The 26,671-nt window shown below is 54.6% G+C and overlaps 1 protein-coding gene across 1 annotated transcript in view; it reads right to left on the reverse strand.

Annotated features, from left to right (window-relative positions):
- Positions 1-26,671, reverse strand: part of ACADSB (acyl-CoA dehydrogenase short/branched chain) — a 42,435-nt gene that overhangs the window by 12,463 nt on the left and 3,301 nt on the right. The window contains exons 2-5 of the mRNA XM_055119109.1: positions 5,194-5,356; positions 2,955-3,055; positions 1,309-1,515; positions 557-727 (exon numbers count right to left, since the gene is read on the reverse strand). Of these exons, the coding sequence (XP_054975084.1) occupies positions 557-727; positions 1,309-1,515; positions 2,955-3,055; positions 5,194-5,356 (642 nt within the window). The remainder of the gene's footprint in view (positions 1-556; positions 728-1,308; positions 1,516-2,954; positions 3,056-5,193; positions 5,357-26,671) is intronic.

The raw sequence follows: 26,671 nt of genomic DNA on the forward strand, positions 1-26,671 counted from the left end.
GGCCCCCTGTGAACTACTTTTATGAAAATGAAATATATATATAAATATTCTGAAATAAAATAAATGTAGTAGGGGGTGGGCCAGAGACAGTACTGGGGTGAGGAGCTCGCCTTGAAGGCAGTCAGATCCAGCTACTGCACAGGGACCCACTCACGCCTGAGAACAGAACCAGCCAGGCACAGCCCCTGAGAGTTCTTGGGTATAATCAGCTCCACCCCCAACCCCCTGAAAAAGAGGAAAAAAAACTAAACGCATTAGAGAGGTATACTTCAATTCCTCCTGATGAAACAGAAACTTGAAACTCTCTAAAATAAGAGAGCAGCTTTTTACATCTATTAAAAAGTAATAAATGCCCTCCCTGTAATTAATAACTATGTCAACAATATTTTATTTCAGGAGATTAGGAAAGGATGGAATGATGTCCGTGGTCGAGTGCGGAGGGGCATTAAGAATTTAAGGCTGTGTCCTAAAAAAAGGGAACCGGAAGATGAGAGGAGAGAAGGAGAGACGGTGTAGGCGTGGGGCAGCCCCCCATCTCCCGGCCAGGCCGACTTACGGAGCTGGGGTCCACGTTGGCCATGACCAGGAAGAGCCCCGCGTACTCCGCGTTGGAGATCCACATTTTGGACCCGTTGATCACGTAGTGATCCCCTTTCTTCTCAGCGCGGGTCTTCAGGGCAAACGAGTCACTTCCTGCTCCAGCCTCGGAAAGGCAGAAACTGCCCACCTGCGGAGCAAAGCGTCCAGGCCCGGCTCAGACACGCGCCACGGCAGAGAAAACGTTTCCCCACCGGGTGGCAGGGGTTTGCATTTATTTACTCACTAATTTCGCCTTGATTTTGGGGTGGGGAGGGGAGGGCACACCCAGCAGTGCTCGGGGCTTGCTTCTGACTGTGCTCAGCGATCAGCCCTGGTGGTCTTGGGGTCCATCGGTGGTGCCCGGGCTGGACCCCAGGGCAGCCGTGTGCCGGGCTAGTGCCCGAGCTGCTGCACTGCCCCCTGGCTCGCAGGGGTGTTTAAAAGCCTGTCCCCGAGCAAAGGCGCCAAGGTCTCCTGACAGGATTCACGGTCCAACATGGACACAAGTCTTTGTCCGGAACTAATGTAGCATGGAAGCCCCTGGGCCGGGCTGCGCTGGCCAAACTGGCCCTAAGGGCAGCAGGAAGAGGCCCAAACCCGCCCCAGAGCCACGGGGACGCAGAACTGGGAGAGACAGATGACCTGGTGGTCTGCGTGGTCCCCAGGGGAACACAGGGGAGCGAGGAACCCCCCCCAGGGTCGCCCCACCCGTGCCGGCAGCCCTCTCACCATCTCCGTGGCCAGCTTGGGCAGGTAGGTGGCCTTCTGCTGCTCGGTGCCCAGCTTCCGGAGCATCGTGTTGATGATGGTGTTCTGGATGTCGCAGAGCACGGCCACGGAGGCGTCCACTTTGGCCAGCTCCTCGATCACCAGGATGGAGGAGAAGAAGGAGGCGCCCGTCCCCCCGTACTTCGTGTCGATCTCGATGCCCATCAGCTGGGGGCGAAACACGGGAACACTCAGGAAGGTTCCCCCCCCACCTCGAGGGGAAAGCATCCTTCCCCAAGACACCGGGATGGGGGACCGCACCCAGGGTGCTCAGGAGCGACCCCTGGTGGTGCTCCGGGGCTACACTCGGTGTTGGGTCAGCTCCAGAGAAGGGAAGCGCCTTATTCTCCTATACTCCAACCCTCTGGGGATTTGTTTCTGTTTCTTAAAAACAAATATGAGTTACAAAGGGGCATCCGTTCACGTCTACTTAAGCTCCCATGGGGCCATGATCCAGAGACACACAAACAAGTCTCGAACCCAGATGGAGAAGCCAGCGAGAAGCTCCAGGTACGAGTGGCGGTGACGGCAGATCCCAAGCCCCACGGGACAGGGGAGGAGTGGGCCCTTCTCCTTCCCCCAACCCAAATGGGACTCCAAGATGACGCCACATCTGGCCACCGTCTACTTAAGCTCCTGCACGGCCACGATCCAGAGACACACAAACGAATCTCGGACCCGAGCAGCTTGCTGCAGCGATTTCTCCAGACCCTAATTATTAAAATTTTAGAATTCCTAGAGCATGTGGCCGCTCTTGCGGCCGCACGACATTATACTGTATCCATAACAAGCAATCCCAAACACACTGTCTAGCGTTCCCTTTTCAGCAGGTGTGAGTGGTGGTGGGACTGGGCTCGAAATATCGAAGGTAATTAGAGTAGAGAAAGAGAGATTTGTGAGAATTGTCTGCCGCACAGGCAGGGGAGGTGCGGAATGCGGGGGGAGACACTGGAGATTTTGGTGGTGGAAACCGTGCACTGGTGAAGGGATGGATGTTGGACGACTGTATGATCAAAGCTCAAACATGAAAGTTTTGTTACTGTACCTCACGGTGAATCAAAAAAAAAAAAATTATGGCACAGGCTGAGACCCAGTGACCAGGGCGGAGTTCTCCATCCGGGGACTTGGGCACGGGGCAGTCCTGGAGGCAGGGGGCGGGGCTGCCCCGAGCCCGGCAGGACGCAGAGCAGTGCTCCAGCCCCAACCCCAGGAGCAAGTGAGGACCAGAATGTCGCCAAAGGCCACCTCGGGGACCAAACAGTCCTAGCTGAGAGTGGCCGGTCTGCGGGAACCAGCCCCGGGCCAGGGGGATGCCTGGCAAAGCCCATAGGAGCCTTGGGTTTAAGCCTGGCCACCACATGGCCCCCCGGCCCTGTGAGAACTGAGCCCCGAGCACCTCCCTGCAAGGGGAAAAGCCAATCACTTCCTCTGGCTTCTAATCTTTCAGGATTTCTAATTTAGAATGTTAATTTGTTTGAATAAAATCTTTAGTGAGCAGGTCAATCTGAAATGCAGAGTTCGTTACACAATCGGACCCAGAGCAAAAATCAATGAGTGACGCGCATTTCAACGCAGGAGTATATTCATGCGAGTGAACAATCACATACCCCTTGTTGAAATAATCCTTCGATGACCGATTTGTCCATTTTTGAGTTTTCATCCATTGTCGAAACCAAAGGAGCGATTTGTTCCTGGGCAAACTTTTTCACTGTAGGAGAAAGAAATGGGGATTAAATCTGGATTTTTATTTAAGTTTCTGGGTCACCTATACCAGGCGGGGCTCAGGAGTTACTCTCCTGGCTCTGCCCTCGGCACTCAGTCCTGGACCACATGGGATGCCAGGGACTGACCCAGGTGGACGGCACGCCAGGCAAGCACCCTGCCTTCAGGACTGTCGCTCCGGCCCAACGCCTGGATTCTTTCAACGTGATATGAGTTACTTGTTTTTCTTTTCTTTTTTAAATCTATTTGGGTGGGGGCTCCCAAGCAGGGCTCAGGAGGTCTGGGGACCCCATTAGAGATTGTCAGCTGGACTGGCGGTTCAGCCATGCAGGGCCCTCTGGGGTCATACCCGACAATGTTCAGGAGATGGCATGGTGCCAGGAACTAAAGCTGCATCGGGCACAGCGTGCACACTAACCACTGCACGCATACTACCTGGTGCATGCACGTACACTAACCACTGAACTACCTGGTGAATGTATGTACACTAACCACTGTACTACCTGGTGCATGCATGTACACTAACCACTGTACTACCTGGTGAATGCACGTACACTAACCACTGTACTACCTGGTGAATGCACGTACACTAACCACTGTACTACCTGGTGCATGCACGTACACTAACCACTGTACTACCTGGTGAATGCACGCACACTAACCACTGTACTACCTGGTGAATGCACATACACTAACCACTGTACTACCTGGTGAATGCACGTACACTAACCACTGAACTACCTGGTGAATGCACATACACTAACCACTGAACTACCTGGTGAATGCATGTACACTAACCACTGAACTACCTGGTGAATGCATGTACACTAACCACTGTACTACCTGGTGCATGCACATACACTAACTACTGTGCTATCTGGTCCATGCATGTATACTAACCACTGTACTATCTGGTGCATGCATGCGCCCTAACCACTATACTACCTTGCACATGCATATGCCCTAACCATCGTACTGTCTCCCAGCCCTGATTATTTATAATTCAAAAAAAAAAAATCTAATGAGGGTGAAGCGACAGTCAAGGGTTAAGGTGCTTGTGCTGCACGTTGCTGCCAACCCCAGCTCAATCCCCGGCACCCAGGTGTCCTCCAAGCTCTGACCCCCGAGCACAGAGCCAGGAGTAAGCGCTGAGCAGGGACAGCTGTGACCCCCGCCCCTCCAAGACAATGTTTTTAAACAGAAGTAAAACGATCCTGGGGCTGGAGCGATATAGAGCACAGTGGGGAGGGCATTTGCCTTGCACGCAGCCGACCCGGGTTCGATTCCCAGCATCCCATATGGTCCCCCGAACACCGCCAGGGGTGATTCCTGAGTGCAGAGCCAGGAGTGACCCCTGAGCATCGCTGGGTGTGACCCATAAAGCAAAAAAAATAATAATAATTGGGGCCGGAGTGATAGCACAGCGGGTAGGGCGTTTGCCTTGCACACAGCCGACCCGGGTTCGATCCCCGGCATCCCATATGGTCCCCTGAGCACCGCCAGGAGTAATTCCTGAGTGCAAAGCCAGGAGTAACCCCTGAACATTGCTGGGTGTGACCCAAAAAGCAAAAAATAATAATAATAATAAAATAATAATAATAATAAATAAATAATTCCTGAGTGCAGAGCCAGGAGTGACCCCTGAGCATCGCTGGGTGTGACCCAAAAAGCAAATAAATAAATAAATAGATCCTGCAGCCACAAACCTGGGTGGACCCCCACCCCCCAACCCCCGCCCACCGGCCGTCCTCGGGCCCCGCCTATAGGCCATCCTCAGCCCCGCCCACCGGCCATCCTCGGGCCCCACCCACTGGCCATCCTTGGGCCCCGCCCACAGGCCGTCCCCCGGGCCCCGCCCACCGGCCATCCTCAGGCCCCGCCCACCGACAATCCTCGGGCCCCGCCCACAGGCCGTCCCCGGGCCCCGCCCACAGGCCATCCTCGGGCCCCGCCCACCGGCCATCCACAGGCCCCGCCCACAGGCCGTCCCCCGGGCCCCACCCACCGGCCATCCTCAGGCCCCGCCCACCGACAATCCTCGGGCCCCGCCCACAGGCCATCCTCGGGCCCCGCCCACCGGCCATCCACAGGCCCCGCCCACAGGCCGTCCCCGGCCCCGCCCACCTGTGCTCTTCATCAGCAGCTCCTCGTCCGTGAAGGTCTGCAGGGGTCCCGTGAGGAGGCCATTGCTGGCGGGGACGTTGAGCAGCGCCTCGGACTGGGAAGACTTGGGGGCTCGCGGAGGAGCCCCCCAGGACGACGGGCACGTCAGGAAGTTCCTGCAGAGCTGCGGGGCAGACGCCAGGGAGCGCTCAGGGGGGGGGGCCCAGACGCGCCCCTCCCGCCTCGCCGCCCTGCGCCCCCCGGGCTCACGGTCCCCCCGGCCGCGGCGCCAAGCCCCCTCGCTCCCGTCCCCACCTGCCCTCGCAGTGAGGGGTTCTACATACAGTCCCAGGTAATTAACTGCAGGGAACGGAACCCCCGAGAACGGAACCAGCCCCACGTCGTCCTGCACATCCCCCTTTCTCCGCGCAGGCGCGGCTGGGCAGGGCACACGGACCGCTGGGGGCCTGGGGTGTGTGGGGGGGCAGTCTCAGGATGCTTGGGGCACAGTCGGCTGCCCCCAGGTGTGTCCCTTGCCGGGGGAGTGTCCAGGGCCAGCTCCGCTTTTTCAGCTTCCCCAGTGAAGGACTGGCGGTGCGACACGTGCACTTACAGGCTGGAGTCCTAGCAGGATGCTCCCCTGGGGGGTCCTGGCGATGTGACTCAGCCAGGAGCTGCCGGGGCCCTCAGGGCCTCGGCTTCCTTCCCCGGGAACCGGGGACAAGATCTGGGAGCCCCGGGAAGGTGAGTGGGACCCGCAGACGGAGGGCTCAGAGCAGCATCGGCGACCTCTGGGTGTCTGTGTTGCAAGCTGTGATGCCCAAAAGGAGAGAGAGAGTAGGGGGGATATTGTCTGCCATGGAGGCAGGGGGAGGGCGGGAAAGGGAGGTATACCCAGGATATTGGTGGTGGGGAATGTGCACTGGTGGAGGGATGGGTGTTCGATCACTGTGAGATTGTAACCCAAACATGAAAGCTTGTAACTATCTCACGGCGATTCAATAAAATTTAAAAAATTTTATTTTTTAAAAAATTTTTTAAAATTCATTTTATTGAATCACTACGTGGAAAGTTACAAAGTTCTCAGGCTTATGTCTCAGTTAGACAATGCTCAAACACCCGTCCCTTCACCAGTGCCCATATTCCACCACCAATTAAAAAGAAAAAACAAAAAAAACCCAGAATACATCTCACCTCTCACCCCCCAACCCCCCCCCCCGCCGCGTAACTGATAAATTTCACTTCCTTTTCTCTTTACCTTGATTACATTCCATATTTCAACACAAAACTCACTATTGTTGTTGGAGTTTCAACACAGACTCACTATTTTTGTTGGAATTTATCCCCCAAGAATACAGCCCTATTGACAAGGAAATATTTGATAATTAGTTTTCCACTGATGAGAATGAAGAGATAAAAAGTCGCGTGGCCGACAATTTCTGTATTTTAGTAATTAAGTCCAGGGAGATTTAAGTTGGAAACTGAATCATTTCCCTTCCTGGAGCAGCATGGAGCAAAAGCTTAGTTCACAGTCTGGATACATGGTTGCAAGCACTCGCTGGAACCCCAAGTTATATAGCTGCCTCTGGCTCCTGCTCATTCCGCAGCCATGCGGCTGTGCAAAGGCATGGCCACCCGGGTTGAATCTCGGCCAGAGCCCGAGCTCCGGCCCCAGCCCGAGACTGCCCAGGCGTCCCGCTGAAAATTTAAAATTTTTTTAAAAAAAAGAACAGCATCGGCCAAATGTGACCCCCACAGATACTTGGTCACCCCAAAGACCGCGCACGTGACCTCCCAGTGCAAGGCGGGCTGCAGGGAGCCGCGGGGCCCGCGGGGCTGGTGACTGACACGCTCCGCTGCAGGTCCCACAGCTGAGTGCCCTGGCGGTTGCCTGCAGTAGGCGACCCCACCGGGACACGACACGGACGGCAGGGCAGACTCGGGGCGTGGTGCTCAGTGTCCGCTCTCCGAGCCTCTCCGGCTGCTGCCGCCTCCCCACGGGATGCGCTCGGGTGTTGCTGAGGAAAGCGGCTGTGCGTGAGACGGACCCCGTGGCTTTTCCTGGACACTCAGAACAGGGGACTGGGACAGTCCTGCTACACGAGGAGCCTGGGGAGTGCTGCGGCGTCTTACGGGGCCCAGGATGTCGGGGCTGAGACCCCGGGGCCCCGCCGTGCTGGGTCCCAGCTCCAGCAGCACATAGAACGGACAAAGCCGGCCACGGAGCCCACGGCACAGCGTCGGAGCCACGCACGGGCGCAAACACAAGCAAGGGCTTCCCTGGAGTAGAGTCTCTGCAAAACAACTGGGCGGCGGGACAGGAATGTCCTAAAACTGGGCTGGAGCAATATATTGTACAGCGGGGAGGGCGTTTGTCTTGCACACGGCCGACCCGGGTTCGATTCCCAGCATCCCCTGTGCTCTCCTGAGCACCGCCAGGGAGGGGGCTAGCCTTGCAGGCGGTCACCTGTACGATAACATGGGGTTTGTCCTTTCAGACTTGCGCAGGGAAATTAGTTTACCTTAAAGCAATGTCCTTCTGTACGGACACAGGAAGAGTTAACATTACACTTTGTAACTTGGGAATTGATTGACTCCGGATAATATTTATTCCTGGGCATCTGCTTTCTCATCTCAGTTGCCCTTAGTTCCTAGCACCCCAAAATCAGGGTACCTATGAGAGACGGAATGGACCCAGGGCAAGCTGTGAGCTACCCTGGCATCGAAATGGGCCAAGCCACAGCGCCACAATACTCAACTATAAGTTGAGAGCACGGTCAGACAAATGCTGTCATGATCCAGAAATAACGATGAGACTAGGACCCTGCTGGGGTTAGGAAGACTAACCTGGCCTGAGGACTGTGGTCTGGAATATATAGTGAATGTCCTCAGGAAGAACCAAACTTTAAGTCTGATATATCTCTTACTGTGCTCATACAGAATGACACTGCTAGAAATATTAGAAGTAAATTTACTATAACTATTTAAGTAGATTCTCTCGGTAGCTTGCCAGGTTCTCTGAAACCAGTAACAATGCTGGGTCTCATCCCCCTGACCCTGAGAGCCTCCAATGTGGCACCGCTGGGAAGGACGAGTAAAGAGAGGCTTCTAAAATCTCAGGGCTAGGACGAATGGAGACGTTACTGAGACCGCTCAAGAAATTCGACGACCAATGGGATGATGATGATGATGATGATTTAAGTGGATTACTAGCTGAGGAAGGGGAGGGGATTGTGTTTCCATCCCCCCCTCCAGCAGTGCCTCGACAGTTGAAGACAGCCAGAACCCAGCCACGGCCATGCTCAGGGCCACTTTCCACACGTTAGAACGAGCCTCACGCATGGGGGAACCAGCGGAGGAACCCAGGTGTGCAAGAGCTGGGGCCGAGATCTCCAAGGCTACTTGGATCAAGACTGGGCCTCTTCCAACTAGATCCCTCATTTTCCAGTAGCTAGGCAGTCACACCCAGAGACTGCCCCCAGTGCCATGTAATCCCATCAACAGACAACATCCAGAGACTATAAAACCAAGTTCCCAGAAGTCTGCGGCCGCATTGTGACTGTGCGACATCTAATAGCCTAGTTCTCTGTCTTGGAGAACCTGACAAGCTACCCAGAGTCTATTGCCCACTCAGGAGAGACTGGCAAGCTCCCCGTGGAGTATTCATATCCCAAATGCTGTAACAGATATATACACACCTCTCGGAGAGCCCGGCAAGCTACCAAGAGTATCCCGCCTGCATGGCAGAGCCTGGCAAGCTACCCGTGGTATATTCACTATGCCAAAAACAGTAACGATAGGTCTCATTCCCCTGACCCTGAAAGAGCCTCCAATCGTTGGGAAAGACGGTTAAGAAGAGGTTGCCAAGGGGCCGGAGTGATAGCACAGCGGGTAGGGCATTTGCCTTGCATGCGGCTGACCCAGGTTCGATCCCCGGCATCCCATATGGTCCCCCAAGCACCGCCAGGAGTAATTCCTGAGTGCAAAGCCAGGAGTAACCCCTGAGCATCGCTGGGTGTGACCCAAAAAGCAAAAAAAAAAAAAAAAAAGAGGTTGCTAAAACCTCAGGGCTGAGTGTAATAGAGACTTACTGGTGCCCGCTCCAGTAAATCGAGGAACAACGGGATGACAGTGATACAGTGATACTAGCTGAGGAAAGAAGAAAGTGACACACCCTGGATGGGATTCCGCCCTTAAGCGGATCTCCTAGTAATCTGGAGTGATCTCCTTAGATGAGATTGTTAATCTCCTGGAGGGTGGTCTTACCCCTCTTTGTTAATTTGTTAATGTCCAACCCACCTTTGTGCCAATCACCTCTGTGACTGCTGTATACACGAAGACTGTAAGAGAAGTAGGGGAGAAGACACAGAAGCAGAGCACAGAGCAGAAGAGAACCAGGGAGTCATCGGGGCCAGAAGCAGGGGAAAGAAAGAGCACAAAGCAAGTGAGAGTCAGTCAGGGTCAGAGTCAGAAGTGAGAGCGAGTGGGGATCCGGAGAGAGAAGCAGAAGGGCTCCGGAGAGAGGTCAGTAGAGGAGAGGTTGGAAGAGACCAGAGGAGAGACTCCAGAGACAGAGACAGAGATCGAGAGACAGACAGAAGAGGGCACAGCAGCACACAGAAGCAGCCATCCTGATCCAGTCCATACACAGCGGCTCAAGAGCACTGAACACGAGAGAGAGAGAGAGAGAGAGAGAGAGAGAGAGAGAGAGAGAGAGAGAGAGAGAGAGAGAGGGAGGAGAGAGAAGGGGGAGAGAGTGAGAGGGGGGAGAGTGAGAGGGGGGAGGGAGAGAGAGAGGGGAGAGATGGGGGGAGAGAGAGGGGGAGAGAGAGAGGGGAGAGGAAGGGAGGGAGGGAGGGAGGGAGGGAGGGAGAGAGAGAGAGAGCACTGCCCCGAGAGCCCATGAGCACATCACATCACCCTTCTGCATGCATGCACGCTTGTATTTTTTACAGTCACCCTGGCGTCGATCCCCGGCATCCCAGAGGGTCCCCTGAGCCCGCCAGGAGTGATCCCGAGTGCTGAACCGGGAGTCGGCCGCGAGCGGGGCCTCGACTTCCCACACACTGACCGGCAGCCAGCGGGGGAAGTTTGGAAGTTTCACCTGGGCCTCGGCTCCCACATGGGTGGGGAGGGGGAGAGCCGTCCCCAGGGGGCCGTGCCAGGGCAGGGCCCCCACCCCGAGGGGCTGGAGGGCCTGCAGGCCCGTTTCCCACTGGGATTCGGGTGCCCGCCATCTGGCTGCCCTCCGGGCCGTGCCAAGAGCCTGGCGCGGTTCCATCCCGAGGCCCGAGCACAGGCCTTGTCTGACGTCCCCCCTGGCAGACTCTCCCAGCCTCGGCCCTACGCCATAGACGAGGCGCCGCTCTGCTGGAGCTGTCGCCTGCAGAAATACACCCTGAGAAAACAGCGGGCTGAGTCCGTGAGCACTTCAAGCACGGGGGAGCTGGGGAGACAGCCACGGGACGGCGCTTGCCTAGCATGCAGTGAACCCGGGTTCTATCCCTAGGGTTCCCTAGGGTTCCCCAGGCACTGCCAGGTGTGGCCCAACCACTCCCGCCCTCATCTTCCCCCAACCCCCCAAAAGAGTACAGGGCGTGTGTGGTTCTATCACCAAAGGTCTTCCTAACAGGACTGTGAAGGGTGTTTACTCGACTGCCACTTTGGACTCGGGCCTCCTGCGGTTCCTATTCGTTCAGCCAGCTGTTCTGCTTCACTGCTCGGGTTTGCAGACCACATCTGGTGGGGCTGTGCGTTCTTCACAATCTGGAATTCACCTCTGCCATGAACTGCCGAGGAGAGGGCTTCGTGGTCTCGGTGTTTTCAAGGGCTCGAGGACCCCCGCTCGGTATGTTGCGGTTCTTTCCTTCTCCTCTGTAGTCCGGAGAGGCTCTGCACCCGTCGTGGCGCTTACTGAGCCTGGCCCAACAGCGGTGGCTCGGGGTGCAGTGCTCCATTTCACAGGCCCGGCCTCCCGGCTCTGTCATCTCTGCTCGTACTTTCGCTGGCGTGTTCCTTGACCCTGTGCTCACGCCTCCTGTGTTTTGCTGGCGGTGCTTTCCCTGGTTTCTTGAGCTCCGTGTGCAACCTTAACGGTTCCGCTCTAAATTCCTTAGCAGGGAGAGGTTGTACAGCTCATGATTATCCGCTGGGTCCCCTGGGCCGGCCCCGTCACTCGCTCAGCCTGGTGGGTTTCTGCCTTGATTTACCCTCGTGACCGCTCCCATGTAGGGTTGTTCCCCGCGTGTTTCTGTGTGGCTGGGCGCCTACGTTAGCGTGTGCTGTGAGATGAACTGGGGAGTACCCGGGAGACTGACACACAGAGTGACCTCCGAGGCCCACCCGTGTCGGCCCTGAGGTCCTGGAGCCTCGGTCCTGTCACCCCTGCACTCACTAAGTGGTGGTGCTCAGGGGACCATATGGGATGCTGGGAATTGAACCCGGGTAGGCTGCATGCCAGGCAAACGCCTTACTCGCTGGACTATCGCTCCAGCCCCCTTTTGCCATTTTTTTTAAATAAAAAATTTTAGAATTTTAAACAAAGAATTTTGGGGGGGAGGGGGGCTGGAGCAATAGCACAGCGGGTAGGGTGTTTGCCTTGCACACGGCCGACCCGGGTTCGATTCCCAGCATCCCATAGGGTCCCCTGAGCACCGCCAGGAGTAATTCCTGAGTGCAGAGCCAGGAGTAACCCCTGAGCATCGCTGGGTGAGACCCAAAAAGAAAAAAAAAAAGAATTTTTTAATTGAATCACCGTGAGACAGGGCCTCACAAGGTTGTTCATGATTGGGTTTCAGTCGTACGACGGTCCAACACCGTCCCCCACCAATGTCATTTCCCGGCACCAGTGTCCCCAGTTTCCCTTCCGCCCACACCCAACTCTCTCTCCCCCCAGCCTGTCTCTAAGGCAGGCACCTCTCCCTCCCTCCCCCACCCCCTGGGATTACCATATAGATGTATATATTATATAGTATACAAATACATAAACATATACATACACACACATATATATGTATGTGTGTATATATATATATATATCTCCCTTTACCTACTTTCAACACTCAGTTCTTGTCCAGAGTGATCATTTCCAACAGTTGCTGCATACGGGGACCTCCGCTATCCTGTTGCCTGCCCCCCACCCCGCACACACTGTGGTAGCTTCCAGCCTTTCACCTGTCCTCCTGGCCTGTCTTCTCTGGCCTTGGATATTAGTCTCATAGCATTATTTTTTAATATTCCACAAATGAACGCAGTCCTTCTCTATCTGCCCTCTCCTTCTGACTCAGCATGATACCGAGCATGTCCATCCATGTATAGGCAAGTTTCAGGACTTTATTTTTCCCATCCGTTGTGTAATGTTCCACTGTGTAGATGAAAGCTCAATGTCTAGTTTGAGGAATGTCCATATTGTTTCCGACTAGCCGGCAATGAATGAGAGTCCCTTTCTCTCCACATTCGATCCACACCAGCATGGATTGTTCTTGTTCTTTTGGATGAGGGCCAGTCATGTGGCATGAGATGGTATCTCAGGATCATTTTGATTTGCGTCTCCCAGATGACTCATGATGCAGCGCATTTTTTCATGTGCCTTTGGGCCATTCAAACTTCTTCTTTGAGGACGTTCCTGTTCATTTCTTTTACCTATTTTTTGATGGGGTTGGATGGATTTTTTTCTTTTTTGGGGGGGTCATATAAAAGTTTTATTTTAATTTTTCTTAGAAGTTCCCATACTATTTTTGTATATAAGCTGAAGCATATGATATTTTACTAACAGAGATAGTATCTTCACTCCTATTCAGATAAGAACATGGTTATTTATGATGTCAATTATTTCTATTCTTTACATTAAAATATTATTTTAATATTTATGTTTTCACGTTTTTCAGAAATTTAAAAAAATATATTTTTTTATTGAATCACCATGTGAAAAGTTACAAAGCTTTCAGGCTTAAGTCTCAGTCATACAATGACCAAATGTGTAAAAACACAAAAAAGAAGAGGGCCCAGCGGGGCTCTTCTCTCTCCCGCTGCCGGTGTTCAGTAGTCTCCAGCCGCTTCCCCCACCCCGGGGAGGTTGATGGCAATGATGAGGCATGCGAAGGAAGGAACGGAGCCAAGCTGGTTGGTCTCAATCGCAGTTTATTCCAATCTCCTCTCTATACACTCCCGTCTCTCTTGTTGCTTCCTCCCCATTCTCGATCTCTCTCTGGATCTTCTAATATTCCCCTTTCTGTCCTGCTCGCTCTCACTTCTTTCACCTTGTGCTCTGCTTATGTGTGTGCCACTGTGCTCTCTGTGTCTGTCCCTCTGTCTCTCTGCGCCTGTCTCTCTGCCTCTGCTTCTGTGTCTTCTTCCTCTGTCTTCTTCCTCTGCTTCTCTGTCTCTTCTATCTCTCTGTCTTCTTCATCTATCTCCCTCTTTTCTGTCTCCTTCTTCCTGTCTCCCTTGTCTTCTTTCTCCACCCCCCACCCGTCTCTTCTATCTCCCCTCAGTGCCCCACAGTCTTAGTTTATATAGCAAATTACATAGGGTGGTGACACAAAGGTGGGTTTAACATCAACAAATCAACAAAGAAGGGTAAGACCATTTCTTGAGGAGATTAACAAAATCTCATCTAAGGAAATCTCATCTAAGGAGATCCGCTCAAGGGTGGGGGTCCAAACAAGGGTGTGTCAGGGTGTGAGGTAGTAACCTACTTAAATAGTTATAGTAAATCTACTTCTAATATTTCTAGCAGTGTCATTCTGTATGAGCACAGTAAGGGATATAAAGTTTGGTTTTTCCTGAGGGCATCTCCAGACCACAGTCCTCAGGCCAGGTTAATCTTCCTAACCCCAGCAGGATCCTAATCTCATCGTTACTTTTGGGTCATGACAGCACTGTCCATGATCATGCTCTCAACTTGTAGTTGAGTATTGTGGCACTTTGGCCTGGCCTATTTCGATGCCAGGGTAGCACATAACTCACTGCTTGCCCTGGATCCGTCCTGTCCCTGCTTTTGGGGTGTTAGGAACTTGAAAGCAGATACCCAGGAGTAAATATTATTGGAGTCAATCAACTCCCAAGTTACAAGCACAATATTGTCTTCCTGTGTCCATACAAAAAGGACATTGCTCTAAGGTAAACTATGTTCCCTAAGGCAAGGCTAAAAGGACAAACCCCATGTTCTCCTACAACCAAATTTACCCATCCCTTCACCAGTGCACATGTTCCACCACCAAGAACCCCAGTATACCTCCCATCCCACCGCTGCCCCCCCCCCGCCACCGCCTGTGTGGCTGATGATTTTCACTTTACTTTGATTACATTCAATATTTCAACAGAAATCTCACTATTATTATTTGGAATTTCCCCCCAACAATCAGACCTGCTGAAAGGCATCATTTGACAATTTGTTGTTCCATTGCTGAGAATGGAGAGCATATGGGGTTTTGGATTTCTGATATTTTAGTAATTAAGTCCAGAGAAATTTCTGCCAGAAGTTGCATCATTGCAAGCTCGTACCTCTGTTTAGTGGGCCTTATAAGATGGCGGTCACCAAGCTGCCGGGAAAGGAAAGGCCGAGAGAGAAAAACCTTCCCCGTCCCGGGGTGGCATGGGGCTGTAGCATAGTTCACAGTCTAGGGGCATTTCTGCAAGAAGCCGCTGGGTGCTGAAAGTTGTTAGCTGGCCTCCGGGATCATGGGCGTTCAGGAACGGAGGGGCCGGAGGGGCCGTTCGTGTGCGGCCACTCGGGGTCACATCTCTGGATGGATGTTTTCTTGTGAAGTTCTCCACTGTCTTTCACATCTTTGATATTACCCCCTTATATGATGGGTATTGGGTGAATAATTTTTCCCATGCCATGCCTTTGTATCTTGGTCACTGTTTCTTTTGAGGTGTAGAAACTTCGTAGTTTCATGTGGTCCCGTTTGTTAATTTTTGCTTCCACTTGCTTGGTCAGTGGTGTTTCATCTTTGAAGATGCCTTGAGCTTCAATGTCATGGAGGGCTGGTTTTGCCTAACTTTTCTTCCACGTACGTTTTGGATTCAGGTCTGCTACTGAGGTCTTTAATCCACTTCGATCTGACTTTTGTGCATGGTGTTAGACAGAGGCCAGAGTTCATTTCTTTACATGTAGCCGCCCAGTTTCCCCAGCAACAAATGTTAAAGAGGTTTTCCTTGCTCCACTTCATATTTTTGCTCCCTTGTCACTTGTCATCCCGTTGATCTTCGATTTGCTCGAGCGGGAGCCAGTAACGTCTCCATCCGTCCCTGTCGCGTGCCAGCGCAGCCCAATGATATCTGCTTGCTCCAGGAACAGGAAGAGCCTCAAATCGTTCATTCAGGGATTTGACGAAGAAATCTGACCATCTCTTTGGTGGATGGCCACGAGGTCTTCTGACATCCCGTGGAATCCAGTCGGTAACAGCTCTAGTCCAGCGGTCGTCTCTGAATCGCATTACATGACCGGCCCATCTGATTTTTGACGCCTTGGCAAACAAGACAGCGTCCCTGATTCTTGACCGTCGACGGAGGTCAGAACTCCGGATTCCTTCTCTCACTTGAGTGAGACGTGACGCTCCTAGCATCACTCTTTCGATTCCTCTTTTTGTTTCCTTACCAAAGACTAAGTGATCACATATTTGAGGTTCTGTGCCAGGATATTCAACTCTATTCCACTTGTCTGTGAGTCTGCCATGCTGTTTTAACTACTACTGCTTTGTAGTACAGTTTGAAGTTGGGGAAGGTGACGCCTCCCATCTTCTTTTTTCCCAAGGATTGCTTTAGCTATTCGTGGGGGGGGGGGGGGGTTGTTGTTTCATATAAATTTCCCGAGTGCTTGATCAATTTCTTTGAGAAACTGTCACGGGTAGGTATCCTTACAGGGACCACATTGAATGGGTATAAAGCTTTGGGAAGTATTGCCATTTTGAATGTGGTTCTCCCAAGCCCTGAGCAGGGGAGGTGTTCCCATTTCTTTCCAACTCTCACTCAGATCTCTTTCTAACATCATGCACAAAAAATCAAATCAAAGTCAATCAAAGACCTCGATATGCAAGCTGGGTCCCTAGGTTACACAGAGGAAAATCTAGGCAGAATTCTCCACGGCATGAATCCCACAGGCGACTCTAAGGATGAAGTGCCACTGACCCAGCAAGTAGAAGCCGAGACCAACAGACCGGCCTGCATGAAACTACTACATTCCCTTCACCTCAAGGGAAACGGTGGTCAGGATACAAAGACAGCCCACAGACAGGGGGAAATGATTTGCCACTCCCCCGCCCCCCGTCTGACTTGGATATTGGTTAATACCCAAGATAGTAATGAACAGACTGTTAAAAAAAAACACAAACCCTAGGCTAGAGCCATAGCACAGCGGGTAGGGCGTTTGCCTTACACGCAGCTGCCGACCCGGGTTCGAATCCCAGCATCGCATAGGGTCCCCCAAGCACCGCCTGGAGTAATTCCTGAGTACATGAGCCAGGAGTAAACCCCTAGTGCATCACTGGGTGTGACCCAAAAGCAAAAAATAAATTTTTTTTAAAACTTTAAAAATAAAATTAAAAAGCAACCCGGAGGTTTCAGGATCTTTCCCGACCTTCCTGCCGCTCCCCCCCTGGCCCGCCCTCCTGCGGCCCGTGTTTGTCTTCCCTGCCTGGCACCACTCACCTTTTCCCTCCACTGGTTTTACTTCTTCTTGGTGTTTGCTTTCCGTTTACTGGGGGTGGGGGGAAGGAGTGTTGTTTTGGGCCACACACTCAGGGCGGCTGGTTTGGAATAAAATCCACATTCCAGGTGGGTCTCAAGTTAGCCTCTAGCCGGGCCCCTCTCCTCCGTCTGGAGAGACACCCCCAGACATCTGCCTGGGGCTGGGAGGCAGGTGGGCAACACCCGGCTTGAGCACAGAGTCGTGAGCAGGCCCTGAGCACTGCCAGGGGTGATGAGAAAACAAATAAATGGGGGCTGGAGCGATAGCACAGCAGGGAGGGGGTTTGCCCTGCACGAGGTTAACATGGGTTTGATCCCCAGCATCCCATACGATCCCCTGAGCACTGCCAGGGGTAATTGCTGAGTGCAGAGCCAGGAGTAGCCCCTGTGCATCACTGGGTGTGACCCAAAAAATAAAATAAATAAATATTGTTTTGATCTGCACCTCCCTGATGATTAGTGATGTAGAGTATTTTCTCATGTGCCTCTCAGCCATTCGGATTTCTTCTTTGGGAAAGTTTCTGTTCATTTCATCACCCCATTTTTTGATCGGGTTGGCAGTTTTCTTGTGGAGCTCAACCAGTGCATTGTATATCCTTGATATCAACCCTTTATCGGATGGGTACTGCGTAAATCTCCTTTCCCATTCTTTGTACTTTGGTCACTGTTTCTTTTGAGGTGCAGAAGCTTCTCAGTTTAAGATAGCCCCATTTATTTATCTCTGTTTTCACTTGCTTGGCCAGTGGCGTGTCAGCTTTGAAGATACCATTGGCTTCAATGTTGTGGAGGGTTTTGCCCACCTTGTCTTCAGTGTACCTTATTGAGGTTTTTAATCCATTTTGTCTCCTTTTTTTTTTTTTCTTTTTGGGTCACACCTGCGATGCACAGGGATTAGTCCTGGCTCTGCACTCAGGAATTACTCCTGGCTCAGGGGACCATATGGGATGCTGGGATTTGAACCTGGGTTGGCCGCGTGCAAGGCTGTGCTATCGCTCCAGCCCCTTTTAATCCATTTTGATGTGATTTTTGTACATGGTGACAGGTGGAGATCTAAGCCCATTTTTTTGCATGTAGCTGTCCAGTTTTGCCAGCAGAGTTTGTTAAAAATGCTATCCTTGTTTCACTTCATATTTCTTGCTCCCTTATCAAAGATCAGATGATCATATATTTGGGGGGGGGGTGTCAGAATATTCAACCCTGTTCCATTGGTCTGTGGCTCTGCCTCTGTTCCAGTAAACAACAATGAGATAGCATCTCACACCACATAGACTGGCCCACATCCAAAAAAAACAAAAGCAACCGGTGTTTGCGCAGATGTGGGGAGAAAGGGACTCTCCTTCACTGCTGGTGGGAATGCCGACTGGTTCGGCCCTTCTGGAAAACAATATGGACGATTCTCAAAAAATTAGAAATTGAGCTCCCATTTGACCCAGCAATACTACTTCTGGGAATATATCCTGGAGAGGCAAAAAAGTATAGTAATGACATCTGCATTTGTATGTTCATTGCAGCACTGTTTACAATAGCCAAAATCTGGGAAAAAAAACAGAGTGCCCAAAAACAGATGACTGGTTAAGAAACTTTGGTACATTTACACAATGGAATACTATGCAGCTGTTAGAAAAGATGAAGTCATGAAATTTGCATGTAAGTGGATCAACATGGAAAGTATCATGTTGAGTGAAATGAGTCAGAAAGAAAGAGACAGACATAGAAATATTGCACTCATCTGTGGAATATAAAGTAGCAGAATGGGACACTAACACCCAGGAGTAGAGGAGATAAGGACCAGGAGGTCTGCCCCACAGCTTGGAAACTGGCCTCACATACTAGGGGAAAAGAGACAGAGAAGGGAACACCTAGTAGAGGATGTTGGGAGGACCCACTCGGGTTGAAAGCTGCGTGCCGAAAGTAGACTATAGACCGAACATGATGGCCACTCAATACCTCTATTGCAAACTACAACATCCAGCAGGAAAGAGAACAGAAGGGAATGCCCTGCCGCAGAGGCAGGGCGGGGTGGTGGGGGATGGGGTGGTGGTGGTGGGAGGGATACTGGGAGCATTGGTGGAGGAGAATGGGCACTGGCGGAGGGATGTAAACCAAATACAAACATGAAAGTTCATAAGTTTGCAATGGTCCCTCAAGGTGATTCACTAACAAATATTTTAAATAAATAAATGGCTCTCTTCTTTTAAAAATGTTTTATTAGTGAATCACTGTGATGTATAGTTACAAACGTATGAACTTTTTTTTTTATTAGTTTATTTTTAGAGAGTCATCGTGAGGGTACAGTTACAGATCCATACATCTTTGTGCTCATGCTTCCCCCATACAAAGTTCGATAACCCATCCCTTCACCAGTGCCCATTCTCCACCACCCGTAAACCCAACATCCCTCCCCCCCTCCCCAGTCCCGTCTCCCCCCACCCCACCCTGCCACTATGGCAGGGAATTCCCTTTTGTTCTCTCTCTCTGATTAGGTGTTGTGGTTTACAATAAAGGTGTTGAGTGGCCATTGTGTTCAGTCTCTAGTCTGTATTCGGCCCGCATCACCCTTCCCCCACATGACCTCCAACCACATTTTACTTGGTGGTCCCTTCCCTGAGTTACCCAGAATGAGAGACCAGCCTCCAAGCCATGGAAACAATCTCCTGGTACTTATTTCTACGGTTCTTGGGAAACATATGAACTTTTGTGTTTGCATTTCAGTCACACAGTGGCCGTTTCCCCGTCCCTCCACCAGTGCCCATTCTCCTACCGGTGACCCCAGTGTCCCTCCCCCCACCCCTACCCATCCCCCACCACCCCACTCGGGCTCTCTTGACCTCGAGCTCGCTGGGAGGGCCCTGGAGGCCTGCCCCCCACCCTTCCCCCCGCGCCAAGCGAGCCCACACGTCAGGGAGAGGCTCCGACTCACGTCAAGGACAGCCGCGTGTCCTGACAGGCCACCTGCGGGGAGAGTGTCCCAGGACACCTGTAGCATCGGAGCATCTGCCCCCACCCCCAGACCCGCCGCCCGGCCAGACCTCCGGCTCCCCGGCGGGACCTGCCAGCCCGTGGGGAGCTGGGCAGAGCCGCTACCAGCGGGGTTGGGCTGCGAAGACTGAGGGGGGGCGCAGCTCCCCACGGGCGAGGGAGCGGGAGCTAGCCACGGTGCCCACAGCCAAGGGGGTCCCGGGGTCACCGCCTCTCCCATCACACACACAACTCGCCGGTTCGACCTAGTTCAGGCCATTCTGGCGCGGAGGGTGTCACGCCAAGTCCCCGAGGGTGACCGACTCCCTTGGGTGCCATTCCACTTAGGCAACAGTGTTCTCAACACGGGGCCGACACGGCCAGGGCGGTGGGAGGCGGGGCCCTGGCAGTGCCCGCGGCCGGGGGAGGGAGCGCAGGCGCCGTCCTGGGCATACGGCTGAGTTCACACAGGCGTCTCCGTGTCGCGACCGTGGGGTGCCAGGCCTTGGGCTGGGCCCAGCCGCGTGCCAGGCCGGGCCTCACCCCCCCCCCCCCGGCTCTCTCTCTCTCTGGACCCTGAAGGGCTTGGTTTCCGGTTGGTTCGTCTGGGGCCCAGCACCCAGGCTCGCATGCAGCCAACTGGGCGCCCCCCCCCGCCCTTCCCTCCGTGGTCTCCGGCAGCGCGGGCCAGCTCCAGGAGAAAGACTGAAAGCCAGGGGTCTCGGTGCCCCCAAAGGGACTCCTTCAGCTTTTCCCACGAGCACGCCAGACCCTTCCCAGCCGGGCACGCAGCCCTGCGAAGGGCCGCTAGCAGCACCTCGGAGGCATCGCACAGTTGACTTCAAGTTCATTTTTGGTCACTGTGTGTCCAAAGGTTGCTTCTGTTCCCACATGGTTCGCATTCAGTTATACAACGCGGAGACTTGCGAAGCAAGGGTCAGCGGCCAGAGAGGTAGCACCGTGGGGAGGGCACTTGCCTTGCACAAAGTCAAATCACTTTCAACACCCGGCGAGGCATGAACCCCACTAGGAGTGATCCCTAAGCACGGCCGGGTGTGCGCCCCCTGCCGCCCCCCCCAAAAAAAAAGTGAGGGTGTAGAACATGGAACCAACCAGCGCTATTGCCACATCAAGTAGTGGGAGGAGGGGACGGTCCGCCATGCCAAGGTGTTAAAATAAACACTGGCTTAAATGCTAACGTGCTTAACAATGTTGGATGCTGTATGTGGCTTCTGGTTAATTGACCCAATCCAAAAATGAGAGGCTGGAGCGATAGGACAGCATGGGGGAAGTTTACCTTGCATGGGTTCAAAGACCGATGACTGGTCTCCCATAAGACCCCTGAGCACGGCCAGGAGGTGGGGGAGAGAGCGAGAGAGAGAGCGAGAGAGAGAGCAAGAGAGAGAGAGAGAGAGAGAGAGGGAGAGAGAGAGGGGGAGAGAGGGAGGAGAGAGAGAGGAAAGAGAGGGGAGAGGAGAGAGAAGAGAGGGAAGAGAGGGGAGAGAGAGGAGAGGGGAGAGAGAGGAGAGGGGAGAGAGAGAGGAGAGGGGAGAGAGAGAGGAGAGGAGAGAGAGAGGGGAGAGAGAGAGGGGGGAGAGGAGAGAGAGGGGAGAGAGGAGAGGGAGAGAGGAGAGAGGGGGAGAGAGGTGAGAGGGGGGAGAGAGAGAGGAGAGAGAGAGGGAGAGGGAGAGAGAGGGGGAGAGAGAGAGGAGAGAGAGAGAGGGAGAGAGCGGAATGCCAAGCTTTCCTTGGCCGCTGAGGAGCACTGTGCCCGGCCATCAGCTGAGGGTCTGGGCAGTATCATACTGGAGTTCGCAGCCCGGCTGTGGCCCGAGCGAGTTGGCTGCCGGCTCCATCCCGGCCACATTCCCCCCTGTTGTCTTTGGCTCTGCGGCAGGGGAAGGCGGGGTGCGGGCCAAGGCAGCAGATGTTCCCGAGAGCAGGAACAGCCCCGAGGAGGTGTCTGTGGCCGTCCTGCCCGGCGGAGCGGTGCCTAGTCTCCAACACGACCCACTGTGCAGTGCTCACTTCTCAGACTCCCCGCAGGCCGAGGGTGCAGCTGCTTCCACGCCAAGCTCTGTGTCCTGGCGCCAGGCCGGCCCCCAGCTGCAGATTCTCACTTTGGTACTGTCCATCCCACTTGAAACTGGAAGTGGACCCTGATCTGCTCTCAGACCCCCGGGCCGAGGCTGCCAGAACCCTGCCCCGAGGATTTGCCCAGAAGGAAAACATAAACTTTGAAAAACGTTTTTGGATTTTGGGGTCACACTCGGCAGTGCTCAGGGCTCACTCCGGGCTCCTGCTCAGGAGTTGCTCCTGGGGGAGCAGCCCGGGGGCCGGGGAGCCAGGCCGGGCAGCCACGTACCAGGCAGCAGGTTTGACCTGCACTTCGCTCTCCAGCTCGAGACACGCCCGTCTCTGTGAACGCTCTTAGCGACGCTCCAACAGATCCCGACGGAGCTCCTAGAAAAACTAAACACGCTCCGGCTGAGGCCTAAGCAAACCCGGAGAGGGTGCCAGGGCTCTGGCATAAAGGGGACATGTCCCCTTCCAGGTGACCTTGGCCATGTCAGCAAGTGCTGGGAAGGACCAGCGTGCAAAAACGAAACCAGACACCTCGCCCTCTGCTCAAAGGCATCTGGAAGGACGGGACTGTGGGTAAAGTCACTCTCCAAGAAATGCAGCGGTGGGGGCAGAGCGTGGGCGAGAGCAGCGGTGCGGCCCCCTGGACGCCCCCCCTGTGCTTCAGCAGGGCCGATCGCTCAGCACAGAGCCAGGAGCGAGCCCCGAGCCCGGCCAGGTGTGGCTCAAAAGCAAACCAGAGGGAACCCAAACAGCAATTCAATCAACTAACGCGTGCCCTGAGATTCAGCGTCTTCCCAGGCGGGGGATAAGGTTCTCTCGAACTCGCTCCCTCCAGGGAAAGCGAGGCGGCTGCAGAAGGGGCCCGGGAAAGGGGCCGTATCCAGACGGCCCCGTCCCCGCGGGTCGGCCAAGCCGCAGCCTGTCCTCTGGAACCGCCACAGCGGGCCCGGCTGCATTCCGGCGCCTGCCTAAGCCGCCCGTTACTTCCCCCGACCCAGCTCCTGGCGAGCCCTGAGGTTCGCTTCCTTCTTCCGCTCCAGTTCTGAGTCAAGGTGATCGGCTCCCCCTCACCCTGACCCTCTGCAGAGCGACAGACGCCCAGCAGGGGCCGCGAGGGGCCTGCAGGCTCAGAACTCCCCCGGGGGCCCATGGCCACCCGAGCCTTGACTCTGAGCACGGGGTCTCCGGCTCTGCTCTTCCTGCGCGTTTCCAGGGGCGGCCCAAGCTCCTCACCCGACACCCGGTGTCCCGACAGTTCCTGGCACCCTTTCCCTCCAGTTCCTCCGCACCTACCTTTCCCCTCCATCACCCATCTCTGCTCATGACTCAACCACGCCATTTAGAAACCGGCACCGTGGGGCTGGGGAGACGGCACAGCGGGTGGCACGGCGGGTGGCACGGCAGGTGGCGGCGGGTCAGGCGCTGGCCTCGTACACGCCCAGCCCAGATTTGAAGCTCAGCCTCCTGCAGGGTCCCTGAGCACCGCCAGGAGTAATTCCTGAGTGCAAAGCCGGGAGTGGCCTCTGAGCATCCCTGGGTGTGACCCAAAAGCCAAAATGAAAACAAAACAAACAAAATTGAAAGAAACTGGCAGCGCTTTAATCCCCCATTTCCAGATGGCCAGGCCTGCTCGAGTCCTCCTTTCTCAATCTCCCTTCCAGAGGAGCTGCCAGCTTAGGGGCTTCTGGTTTTGTTTGCTTGTTTGTTTTGTTTTTTTTTTTTTTGAGCAGCTACCGAGAGTATCCTGCCCGCTCGGCAGAGCCTGGCAAGTACCCTTGGAGTATTCGATATGCCAAAAACAGTAACAAGGGGCTGGAGAGATAGCACAGTGGGTAGGGCATTTGCCTTGCATGTGACCAACCAGGGTTCGATCTCCAGCATCCCATATGGTCCCCCAAGCACCACCAGGAGTGATTCCTGAGTGCAGAGCCAGGAGTAATCGCCAGGTGTGACCCAAAAAGGAAAAAAACAACAACAACAAAACAAAACCAAAAACCAGTAACAAGTCTCACAATGGAGACGTTACTGGTGCCCGCTCGAGCAAATCGATGAGCAACGGGATGACAGTGACAGTGTTTTTTGGGTCACACCTGGCAATGCCCAGGGGTTACTCCTGGCTCTGCACTCAGGAATTACTCCTGGCAGTGCTCGGGAGGCCATATGGGATGCTGGGAATTGAACCAGGGTCAGCTGTGTGCAAGGCAAACGCCCTCCCCGCTGTGCTATCGCTCCAGCCCCGCTTAGGGGTTTCTTACAGCCCAGTGGACCTGAAGCAGCCGGAGTCAGGGGTCTTCAGCCACTGACCCATGAGCCAGTGCCCGTGCATGGGTACAGAACGGCTGACAGCCAGGGGTCTACCGCCTGGCCCGCGCTGCTGGCCTGGGAGGCAGGCCACGTGCTGGGTGCAGGCTGTGAAAAGGTGGAAGGCTCCTGACCTCAGTGCTCAGGAGCCCCTCTGCCAGCCTCCTGCCACTGGATCCTGCCAAGGCCTCTGCCAGTTAGCGCCTCGGGGTCCCTAGCCCGGAGTGTGGCAATGCAGGCTGAGAGAAATTTCCAAGAACAGCCGCCCTGCCTTCCCCGGCACACACCTGCGGGACGGAGCTGGCAGGGCACGGGGTGCAACTCAGCCCTCGGAGGCCTGTGGCAATCTCGGAGACACTCGGGGCTGACCCACAGGCCTGGGGACAGTGGGCGGCGGCGCCCAAGTTGGGAAATGCTGGCCGGCACTCGGGGGAAGGGGCCCGAGTGCAACACGGCCCGTCCGGCCCGGGCGCCTGGGAGGACTCGGGGTCCGGTGGCCGCAGAGCTGATCTCCGTGGGAGAGGAGCAACGTTGCCAGCGTGGCACCGATGAGCAGGCGGCACGGAGCCATCCCGAGTGCTGGCAAACCCCGGGCACGTGTGCGGGACGCGGACGGCCCTGTCGGGGCGCGCTCTGTGCGGGAACGGGTTTAGGAAGTCTCCGCAAGTCGGCGTAGGGAGCTGCGGCCTGAACCCCACCCAGCTGCCCGCAAGCCTCTCCCCTGGGCCCCTCTGGCGCGTGCCAACGCCAAACAGCCAGTACTCACACCTCCACAGCCCTGCAACACGCCCCCTCCCACGCCGCGTCACCTGAACGGTCTGTTCTCAAGCTGCTCGGCTGAAGCCCGCCTCCGACAGGCGGAGCACTGTCACACTGAGAACCACTATTTTCTTTTTCATCATGAACAACTTTATAAAAGTTTTACAATAATAAAAATGAAGAATATAAAGTGGACATGTTCAGTGAGATGACAGCCAATTTTCAAATCTGTTAGCGATACACACAGTGCTGAAATATGGAGACCCACTATTTTCTTTTTTTTTTGGGGGGGGGCGTTCTAAGGCGTTCTTATTCCGCCACAAATAAAATGTGGCGGAAAAAGTCCTCGTGATAAAAGAAAGTCTATCTATTTGTTATTGCATCACAACCTGGTGGTTCTGCTTACTTCGAGCTCAGGATCATTTTTTTTTTTTGGTTTTTGGGTCACACCCGGCGATGCACAGGAGTTACTCCTGGCTCTTCACTCAGGAATTACCCCTGGCGGTGCTCAGGGGACCATATGGGATGCTGGGATTAGAACCCGGGTCGGCCGCGTGCAAGGCAAACGCCCTACCCGCTGTGCTATCGCTCCAGCCCCTCAGGATCATTTTTGATGGGGGTCGGGGAGCCATCACGTGGTGCTGGGAACCGAACCCAGGTTGGCTGCGCCCTACCCACTAGACTACCGCTCCAGTTCCCAAGGTAAGTACATCGGAACCAGAAAGAAAGTTCTGTTGATACTTTGCGGGAGTTCTAAGGGGTTCCTCCTGGCCCCGCACGCAGGAATTACTCTTGGCAGTGCGTGGGGGACCCCATGGGATGCTGGGGATTAAACCGGGTTGCCGATGTGCAAGGCAAATGCCCTCCCCACTGTCCCATTGCATTCCCCCCACCCCCAGGCAGATCCACTAATTTCTTTTTTTTTTTTTAATGTAGGAGTACTGCTATTTATTCAGCCACTGATTTCACTGGCTTGGTACGCAGTGCCTCTTTGGCTCTGCTCTGGGGACGGAATCCAGGACCTTGTACACAGACTCCAGGTGTGTGTACACTTAACCCTCCCCACACCTTTCTTTCGGGGGGGGGGGTACACCGGCAGTGGTCAGGAGCCTGCTCCTGCGGTCGCTCCTGGAGGAACTCGGGGGACCCTACGGCCGCGCTGGCAACGGGCCGGCTGCAAGCAAAGCAAGCACCTGGCCGGCCCTCTGCCTCGCTCTCACCCTCCGATGCCTTTCTGAGCCCATACGGAACAGCCCCCCACTTCCAACAGCGTGATTCCCCCGAAGGGCCCCTTCTCGGTCCCTACAGCTGGCTGCCATTCTCCGAGGAGGGCACAGACAGCCCCTGTGCCCCCCGAGAGCTGCCCGTGGCGTGCTCTGCCTGGGCTCGGAGCCACTCTGTGCCGAGAAGCCATGGCCGTTCACACCTCCCCTCTCACTTCACGCCGTCCTGCTGGGGGGCGGGGGGAGCGGAAGGGAAGCAGCTGGCCCACGGGCCCAGCGGGGCTGCTCGGGGGTCAGATGTGGGGGTCAGATGCAGATGACCCGACTCCGAGTTTCATCACGTGCGAAAGATCTTCCTGGCGACTCTCCCCACACCAGGCGCTGGCTCTGCGCCCCAGCAGTGCCAGGGGCTTTGCCAACGGCAAAACACGTTTCACACCTGCTCCGCCAGAGGCAGGATTTCGAGAATACGGAAGCCTGGC

The sequence above is a fragment of the Sorex araneus genome, chromosome 11, assembly GCF_027595985.1.
Source record: "Sorex araneus isolate mSorAra2 chromosome 11, mSorAra2.pri, whole genome shotgun sequence".
NCBI classification, from domain to species: domain Eukaryota; kingdom Metazoa; phylum Chordata; class Mammalia; order Eulipotyphla; family Soricidae; genus Sorex; species Sorex araneus.